General features: G+C 42.6%; 1 protein-coding gene across 1 annotated transcript; it reads left to right on the forward strand.

Moving 5' to 3' along the window:
• The first annotated feature begins 148 nt into the window (after positions 1-148).
• RIBC2 (RIB43A domain with coiled-coils 2) lies at positions 149-6,666 on the forward strand. Its single transcript, XM_071549810.1, has 7 exons — positions 149-341; positions 2,033-2,114; positions 2,937-3,278; positions 3,880-3,998; positions 4,423-4,647; positions 5,449-5,615; positions 6,522-6,666. The coding sequence occupies exons 1-7, from the start codon at positions 225-227 to the stop codon at positions 6,601-6,603; spliced, it is 1,134 nt and encodes a 377-aa protein (XP_071405911.1). The 5' UTR covers positions 149-224; the 3' UTR covers positions 6,604-6,666.
• Positions 6,667-10,078: the final 3,412 nt, after the last annotated feature.

Genomic DNA, 10,078 nt, shown 5'->3' on the forward strand with positions numbered 1-10,078 from the left:
CCCCGCCCCAACCTCTCGGCCCGCCTCACCCTCCCGGCCCCGCCCAGTCCCGCCCTCTCGGCTCCGCCCCGCCCAGCCCTTTCGGCCCCGCTCAGATCAGTCATGTCCAGTCCAGCCCAGTTTGCGCCTCGTGCGGGGCCTCGGGGGCGGTGCTCCCGTTCCCATCGCGACGGCCGCTGTTGTGTCCCGGTCGGGCCGCTCCCGGGCCGCTGCCGGCCGGGGCGATGAGCGGACTGGGGCAGCTGCAGGAGCAGCGGGAGGCCGCGGCTGTGCAGCGCCGGCGGGAGCAGGAGCTGGTGCGGCGGAGCCGCATCTTCAACGCGCGGCTTCGGACCATCGGGGTGAGGCCGGGCAGGGAGGCAGGCAGGGATGGAGGGAGGGATGGATAGATGGATGGAGGGCGCCGTTTTCCCGCCGCGCCTAGGCGGTCTGAGCAGAGCGAGGGCGATCCCCAGGGCAGGGGCAGCTGTGCCGGCGCGGGTGGGCACCGAGGCCCCCCCCAGCCCTTAAGGCCTCCCTCAAGTACGTGTGAGGGGGAGCCGAGGAGAAGGAGCCAAGGTGTGTGTCTCTGAGGCACTTTTAAACTTGCACGTAAACGAGTTGCTGCTCCAGGCGGCGGGTTTGGGGCGCTGTCGCAGGAGGGGTGTGAGGGGCTGAGGGGACTCGTGAGGGGGTGAGAGGACTCGTCAGCGGCTGAGGGGCTGGGGGGACTCGTGAGGGGCTGGGGGAACTCGTGAGGAGCTGGAGGGGCTTGTCAGCGGCTGAGGGGCTGAGGGAAATCGTGAGGGGCTAAGGGGACTCATGAGGGGCTGGGGGGACTCGTCAGGGGCTGAGTGGACTCGTGAGGGGCTGAGGGGACTCGTGAGGGGCTGAGGGGACTCGTGAGGGTCTCGCAGGGGGGTGGGAGGGCCTGTGCCCAGGGAATGCTGTCCCAAGGGCAGGGAGCCAGCCCTGGAATACCAGGCGATGCACCGATCCGCCTGTGTCCCTGCCAGAAACCTCCAATGAACTGGGATTGAATTTCTCTCAGCAGAATCCCCTGCAGTTACATTGAAAGCTTGGCTTCCCCAGGGAGACCTCTGAAGGAGCTGGTATTTAATGTCTGTGACAGCGTTGTTCTTGGACAACAGAACTCCTAATGGTTTCACCCTGGTTTACCAAGTTACATCTCTGCCTGATCCCTATAGTCTGTTGTCCTTTTACAGCACTAACCATGTGTATCTTTAGCCATGACCTGTTTCTGTCTTCATCTGAATAGTTCTTAGTCAAAGGCTATCAAAATAGTTCATCATATTCTTGAAGAATTGTTGTTGTTTCTTGACAATTTTTTTTCAAAGACATTAAGTGACTTGACAGTGAAAGAAAAGAAATAAAACCTATATTTCTGCTCTATGAATTTGCCAGCAAATGTGGGGCCAGATTCTTTTGCCTAAACGGGAGGCAGCTGTTCCCATCTGATGCTGTGCCCTGCTTTATGCTATGCTCAGTTCCTGCTCCCCAGGGGTGTGGATTTTCTGTCACAGATCGTAACACCCTGTAGTGCATTTGGCAACCATGTGAATCCCACTCTCTGATCAGACTGGAAGCTTTTCCACTCCCTGTTAACTTTTCGATGTACTTCTAGTGAACTATCTGTATTTTTTCAAATATGAACTATTACAACATCCTGTCATCCTGACTGTCAAAATACTTACCTCCTTTACAAATGAAAGCAGAACTATAAACATAAAATTACCAGCAATAATGGGGGAAACATATTCTGTGTAATGGAGCTGAAAATCTTTATAGCTCTGTGTGTCATGTAAATGTGCTGTTTTCAGCGGATCTGGTGTGTCATTATTAAAGCAAACAAGAATATTGTTGTTCCTGGATTTTAAGTTACCTACATTAGTAATGTGTAATAGATACTCTGCTGTTGGTGGGTTTATATCTGTCTTGTACAACTGTGAGTCAAGGTAGCTTGACAATCCCTGGTTTTAATTGTTCAAACATCTCTTTAAGAGCTGCTTTTAATTATTTTTTCATTTTATAGATTGATAAAGATGCATTGGATGTGCAAGTCAAGGAAAGGAAAATTCAAGAAGCAATTGAAAAAGCACGACATGAAAAATTTGGTATATTCATAAATGCTGGGATATTTCTGTGAACAGTTAAATATCACTATTTGCTTCCTGCTTTCTTTTTTCACTTCATGTATTCTCTGAATTCAGTCATCCAATTTATGTCCTATTTATGTTCATACATCTGCATTGGTACAATATGTATTTTCCTTAGCATGTGAAGATTTATATAGATGTAATTAAACTAGAGTCTGGCAACAGAGGAAATATCTGTCCTTGTGAATTATATTTAAATAGCTAAAATGGCTAATTCAGGGTGCAGGTTTTGTTGCTTGTTTTTCTTAAAAATGCTGTAACTAAGTTAGTGTTAATTAAATGGGCAGAAGCCCCTAAGCTGTTAGTGCCAGCCAATTATTTGAGTGCCATGGTTAGAAAAATGGTTGGAACTATGGAAGAGGTATCTATAGCTCTGGGACCTTGATTTTTGTTTGCTTAATAAGCCACTTAATGTATTTCAGTTGTAGCTGTAAACAAAAAATAAAGGGGCAGAATTGGTTTACAGTACATTTCATGTGTTCTTGCAGGTGTTCACCAAGTGAAACCTCATAGTTCTAGAAGTAGTTATTATTGCATTTGTTTCATATGCATACATTTCATTGGAGCATTAATAAAAGAATTTATACTTAAAAAGCTGAAAATGTTTCATAAGTAAATATTACTGTGTTTGCTGGGTTGGCACTCCTAGATCAAATACTCTTTCCTAAGGCATAACAGTTTGAAGACTTTTATATTCTGCTTATTCACCCTGAAAATTTAATTTTCATCTTCCATGTGCACCTGTAAGAGTTGTGTCTTCATTGTGTTTGTTTGTTCTAGCTAACGACTTGAAGAGGAATGACAGGGTCATGTGCCTGCTGGAAGAGCAACAGAAAAAGGAAATCAAAGACATGACTAAGGCTCTCAAGGAATTTCAGAAGAATCAGACTCCAGAAACAAGGCGTGAGTTTGACCTGAATGACCCAGAGGCCCTCAAGAAAGACAGGCCTGCTCGAGTGTCGGACACCGACCCTCGCTGTACCATATCTGGCATGCAGAAGTTTGCAGGGGAAGACCTCAACTATGAGCAGAGAATGAAGTTCCAAAAGGAGCAGTTAAGAGAATGGTCTCTTCAGCAACAGAAGGACTGGAAGTCTGCATTAGCTGACCAAAAACTGGCAGGTAACAAAAAAGATAACGATGTTTTATTCTCCTTTTTCTGCAGTCGTGAGGTCTCTGGTGAAAATACGGTGTAGCCTGGTGTGGATTTAACTTTTACAAATACTGCAGCCATTTCTACTTTACAGCTCTAATGTATTCAACCTCTCAGGAAATCTATATTTAATAACATGTGATGACAGTAATATTACCTAGATTTCATTTCTGGTTGTCCTATCAAATAAAGGACAGGAACATGCTGAAAGCCTGGCTGTGTTTTGTATACTTTCTTCATCAGGCCAAAATGTCCAATCTATACTGCTCTGGAGCAGGCAAAATAACACTGGTTTTAATTTCTTAGCTTGTCATGAAACATTCTTTTCTGCAGTACTTAATATACTTTCTCATTTTAACACTAACTCTTAAGACAAGATAGGTTATGTAATAAACTGATCTCTAAGTCATCTGAAATCCCAAAATGGCAGTCTTTGTTGGTAGGATTTGAGAATAGTTCTGTAATTCAACCTGCTATATCTGTAGGTCCCCCTTGTCCCTTCCCCTGATTAACTCAAGTGGCACATCATGTCCATGAATGTTGATTACATTTCATTTTAATCTAATTTAGATGACCTTTATGACAAGTATAGGGTTGAGATTGACCAAAAGGTTATGGAGGAACAACGGAAAGAAGAAGAAAGCAGACGTGCTGTCTGTACAGCCACTAAGGATTTCAACTTAATCCAGGTAAATTCCTGGTGGGTGGCTTGCTTGGTTTGCTTTGTAGAAAAAGTGGACACACAGAAGGAAAATAAGATGTGCAAAAGTACAATGAGTGACATTTGCCCAGAGGTTTTTTAGCAGCTGACTGCCAAGGTTGTTTCAGCAATTGGAAGACAGACTTTATTCTCTTTGGCAAGTGAACAAAGAAACCAAGGAACGAGCTGTCCTCTAGTTACCCTCTGCCAGAATTGTCCCTCCTGATTCTCACCTTGCTGACTAGTGGGCAGCAACAGCTCCATGTCTCTGATCATGGTATCTGTATGTGATGCTTTTGCCAACTGTGTGCAGTTTGGAAAGAAATTTGTTCTGATGTATTAACTTTGTTTCATCACTTAGTTCATATTTTCTCTTGGAAAAAACATTGCCTCTCTCCTTCTGCTGAATTTAGGCTGCTGAACTAGCTTATAAAAAGGAGTTGGACAAGTCTCAGACACTGAGAGATAACATGAATGAAATTAACTGCCTTCTTCGAGGAGACTTCCTTTCTGAAAACCCTGCCCAGGCACTCAGTCCCCTTGGGAATCGCGTGCTCGTGGATCGGTGGAAAGGAATGAGCCAGGATCAGCTGATGGCAATTCGTCACTGGCAGAAGAAACAAGCGCTGGAGAAACTGGTATTTAAGCTCGCATGCATGTTCTGTTTTCCCAGTTGTAATACCATTATAGACAATGTTTGTAGGAAAAAAATATCATTGTTTGCCCTCCATGTCTTATGATCTGACTGGTTTTCCACCGGACTGCATTTTACCTAAACTTCAATCAGTCTGAGTGAACACAGTATCTCTGAGCAGCTGGGAGATGCTTCTGGAATAGAATTACAATAGAAATACTAAATATTGCTAATAGTTGCTGCTCTAAAGGTGCGTGGAAGCAGGCAGTCAAAGCAAAGAGATCTACCCTCCCTGCAGAGTCAGGAGTGTCCAGGCCTAGGCATTGTGAGGCAGGAAACCACTTGGCTCCCTCAGTGCAGAGGCTGTGTTCGTGACAGCTAAGGAATAGTGTTTGATTTTATCTTTTAATCCCTGCAACACCATAGACTTTACTATGTCTTACCTAGTGCTTTTATTAAAGCTGAAGATGGAATTGTCCTCCTGGCTCTGCTATGACCCTACAGTGAACCCTTTTAAGTTCTTAAGCTGACAGAAAATGAGTACAGCCCAAGAAAAGGGAGTTTTTTGCAGAACTGGTTTCTTATTTCTGTCCAATGTGATGCCAGACAAGAAGAGAGACAGTTATAAACAGTTTGGGTCTCCTTACGAGGTGTTGGTGGCTCAGCTATTACAGCCAGTTAGCCGTATTATGGTGTCTGTGCATTTCTCACATCAAGGTACACCTCTGGCTAACAAAGAGAGAGTTTCTATGTACAGCTTTGCCTTTGAACAAGGAGAAATGGGTGATGTTTCTCCGTGCTGCAGAGGGTCCGAGAGCAGGAGCGGCAGCGGGAGGCGGAGTGGGACCGGCAGCGGGTGCAGGCCGCGAGAGCGCAGCTGCTCCGGGAGAGGGAGCTGCAGAGGCAGCGCCGGCAGCGGCGCCGGGACCTCGACTTCACCAACGCTGAGCTCTCCCAGGAGCAGAGGGCAAAGTAAGGGCCGCGTGCTCTTCAAACACAGCTCTTTATTAACACAATAGCTAGGCTTTCTTACCTGTATTGTTTGTAACATTTTTAGTCCGCTTGTTACAAGGGCATACTTCTAAAAAAATCAACGATTCATCCGAAGTGTGTTTTTTAGTATTTTTTAATCCATCTTCAAAGAGCAGGTTTGGAGTGGTACTGACTGACATGAATGAATTGGCTGGAATTTTTAAATATGTTCCACTGACAACAGACTATATAGCTAACAAAATAGAGAGTAAGTACACTTAGCTATGCAGAAAATGATATAATTACATATAAACCAGTACATGTTTCTTTAATTTATCTTAATTTTCTGAAACAAAAGAGGATGGGTATCAGTAGAACTGCCAGTTTCTGGTGGCTCAGGGTTAAGCTGCCACAACACAAACAGAGCATTTCCATTAATGTGTGACAGAACTTGATGATTCTTTAACTAACCACTGAATGTGTCTTGCTGGGCAGCTCATGTGTCTGCTCTAATGGGAAAGTTAATGCAGGAGAAGAAAATCAAACCCAGGTGATTTGATGTTCTATTCTTCCAGTCCTTTTTTTTCCCTCTTTTTTTTGGTCATGCATACATATATTTTGCAAAGGAATTTCCAAAACATGAAGTTTTCTTACTATGAAAGCAAAAATTTGGCATTGTGTTAATTTCTTTGGAGGATTATGTCAGGATGAAAAACAGACTTGCTGTTTTGAGGTGTGGCATACATTTGGGAGAAAAAGTACTAGTTATATTAAATACCATTTATAATGATTTATGAGCTTTTATGGGTGCCAGTGCATTACATCTTCTTTAGATTTCTCAGGCAGCTTCTATATAATAGCAAAAAATATTTACTAACTGCTTACTTCAATTTTTCTTTATTTTAGAAACATTTACCTTAAAGAAGAAGCATATTCCAATATCCCAACAGCCCAGTATTATGCACAGTTTAACACAACCACCCGGTGACGTTCTGGATAAACCAGCCTGAATTATACAGAAGTATGTGAACACATTAAAATTTTTAAGTGAGCAATACCATGTTTTCTTATTTTTATCTCTTCCCTACCCTGTTCAAACACTGCACTCAAACTAAAGGACAGCCTGCTAGGCTACATAGCAAAACATTACACTAATACTTAAATATGACTGTTGCTGTGTAAGTACTAAGACAATCAGTAGTAGGTTAAGTCTTGTGGCTTAGCTGTATTTATTTAAAGTATTCATTCCTTTCTGGAAAGAAATGACCATTTAAAATACAGTTCTGCCTTCTGTACCTTGGCCAGAGGGGAGTGCTGGCTACCACAGGCCACAAGTGATACACACCTGGCAGTTCTAGGGAGGGAAGAAGGATGAGCTGGGCAGAAAACTTTGGGTTGGGTTGGTTTTGGTTTTTTGGTTTGGATTCTCTTAAAGCAAAACAAAGCAGCCAGACACAAAGGTGAGCAAAGAGGAAGAAGTGGTCAAGTTGGTCAGAAACATTGTTTTATTTTGTGAATAGTGGGACTGAGAAGGTAAGATTTTGGCAGGCATCACAGTGATCAGAGCACTGAGGTATGGCACTGAAAGGGGAATGTGTGTTAATTGGGAAAGTGTGGGGAAAGTATTCCTGCAGACACCCTCACTCAGTCCATGGCGTTGGAAAAATGGGCATGGGAAACACATGGAAAGAAAATATGGGAAGGGGACTGTTCAGCTGTTTGCTCAGCTGAAGAAGTGGCCCTGTGGAATTAGGCTGATAGGACATTATCACCTGGGTCAAAACAGTGATTAAACAGGGGGTTGGAAAAGATCATCATGTTAATTCCTTTAGATGGAGAGGTGGAAGAAAACCAAGTAAGGAGAACAAAAAAATGGTTCAAGAAGTGTTCTGGAACAGCATGATCTTGAGAAAAAAGATATGTCCCAATTTTTATACGTTGGTACAGTTCAATTAATTGCAGATAGATAGAAGCTTAAGTAGAAAAGCAGTGTGGCTGCAATACAGGAACTGAGGAAAAGTTGGAAGATGAAGTTGAGAGGGGATCACACTTGCAGTGTTAATGATGACCCTGACTGCAAAGAAGCAAGAAGGGATGATATTCAAAGGATTCTAACGAATTAGCATTTGGAGTCCCATTTATTTGTCAGACTGGGATTCACACATGGCTGGATGTCTTTGGGGCATTTCCAAATTCTCTAATTGACAATCTCAGGGGGCTGGTACACATCTTAGAACAGAGAGGCCATCAAATGGGGTGGGAGGATAAACGAATGGCTCTCTAGTAGTTCTCATGTCACTGAAGTTGGGTTTGATCTGTGTTGAATCTCTCTGACCTTTTTTAAGCGAAGTCTTAGTTTCCTGACAGAAAAAAAATTAATAAAGCAAATGCTGAAGAGTTTGTGGAGTGGTCTTTGTTTGTTCAGCTTGTGTGAGGAGGTGCTTGCAGACTTTACAACAGCTTTACAGTTTAATGTAACGGTGCTGGGCCTGGGTAGATGTTGTTTGAGCTCCCTTCAGGAAGGACTGTGTGATACCCTTCTGTATTACCCAACTGCTTGCTTGAAAACAGTTTCTGTGAAGTCACAAGGGGATAGGATGAATAAACCTTTAGAGAGAAATTCAAACAAGACTGACAATTCAATAATTGGGTAGGATTAGGCATCACTGAATATTCTAGAAAACTCGGTCCCATCAATCCCATTTGCAGGAACAACTGAGTTTTCCTGTTGTCATTGCTCTTTATTTGCTTCACATACACCTCCACATTTATTTCCTAAGGACACTGTTTGTTCCCAGCCCTGTAATACAAAACCACTGTACTACAAATCCTCAAGGCACAGAAATATTCTGTATGAACTGGGGAGAAATTTCATGTTAACTCTGTTCAGTGAATTGTGTGTGATTTCTGTCATACCTTGTTGCAATTATTAATGGAGTGAAATGCTTTTCAGATGCCAATATGTGAAACCAGGGAAAATTGGATCTCTAGCAGACATTCTACTCAATTAAAGGCTGAGGATGTAGTGGGAGTACAAGGAGTATTTCAGGTGATTATTTAATCAGGATAGATACTGCTTTTGTGAAGCAGAGTTTTATTAAAATATGAATTTTTATAAGGATTGGCTTAGCTTACTCTTTTTAGCTAATTGTTAAATAGTTTATCACTACTCTCCTGTTGTCACAGATCTGTGCCCATTTTTGCATGAATCTTTGAATGCTTTTTTAGGATTTTAGCATACTTTCTGTTGGTGTAAGTCCTTTTCCCAACATGCTGTCCCTTTCTGGATTTACTGGAATTATGAAAGGAGGACATTACTCTTAGGATGTTTCTTGCCAGTGATGCTCTAACCCAGAAATGTAGTTCTGCTAAACAGAATGACACTGACCTCTCACCCTGAGAAATCTGATTCCTGTGGCTTCTTATTAGCAATCCTGATTCTTTACAGAAGAAACCACAAAAATCTTGCCCGTAGAAGAAGCCACAGAAAATAAACAGCAGCCTCTAGATGTCATAGTAGAAATTGCACAGTGGCAGCCCAGGCAGAGCCCCCTCACACGAAGCTCCAGAAACCAGCAGGCCCTTCTTGCTGCCCTCACAAAACAGGGATAAGGGTAAGTAAGTTGTTTGTTAAATAGTAATGCATGCTCTAATCTAATGATGCCTTTTTGCAATAATGCAAGAGAGTGGAAATACTGAGGCTCCAGATACATCACTGTCACACCAACTCGAACAGAACACTGCTCCAGTGTGTGCTCTGGCTTTCTGAGCAGAATATTTCCTATTGTGGTGGGTCAAATACATGAAAAAAGGAGTACTGAAGTGTTTATGACACATCATATAGAAATGAACATTATTTAGCTCTGAGCTTTATTAAATTTTCTATGGCCTTTCTCCATCATTACAATTGAAGAGCTAATTCATTCTGCACATCCTTGTTTGAAAATGCTAGGAAGGAAGTGAGGATTGGAAAATAGTGGATATACAGGCAAAACTCACAAAAAGAAACAGCCGGTTACGTAGTGATGTTACCATTTAAAAAACCCAAATATTTCATTGGTAACATTAAAAGATTAGTCACTGTTTTAATGCTGTCACCAGCAATTAAGGGATGAATTTAAATACAGATATCAAGAAAATTGGTTAAAGCACTTGAAATCAATGACTCTGCTATGAAATCAGGATAAGTGAGGAAATTAGTGAAAAGATAGGTGAGAAAACAGTAAAACTGGTGAGCAGTTTAATACTGTAATATATGAGAAGACACAGTTAAAAGGAGCTGTGCAGACACATAATGACTGGAGTTTGCTGAGCAGCACATGGGTAAAATAATGTGTACAGCAAACCTTTTAGCTGGCAAATGCTGCTTGTCTTACCACTTGCAGGAGGTTCCACTGTCACTCCCTGAGATAACCGTCAGTCTGGAGCAAAAACAGTTTTGAGAATTCTTGTGAGAGTCAGGT

This window comes from Pithys albifrons, chromosome 3 (genome assembly GCF_047495875.1).
Source record: "Pithys albifrons albifrons isolate INPA30051 chromosome 3, PitAlb_v1, whole genome shotgun sequence".
In the NCBI taxonomy this organism is placed as follows: Eukaryota; Metazoa; Chordata; class Aves; order Passeriformes; family Thamnophilidae; genus Pithys; species Pithys albifrons.

Coding starts and splice junctions, on each gene's coding strand:
- RIBC2 (XM_071549810.1), top strand. CDS start 225: ATGAGCGGACTGGGGCAGCTGCAGGAGCAGCGGGAGGCCGCGGCTGTG. Junction 342..2,032: donor CGCGGCTTCGGACCATCGGG/GTGAGGCCGGGC, acceptor TTCATTTTATAG/ATTGATAAAGATGCATTGGA. Junction 4,648..5,448: donor AACAAGCGCTGGAGAAACTG/GTATTTAAGCTC, acceptor TCCGTGCTGCAG/AGGGTCCGAGAGCAGGAGCG.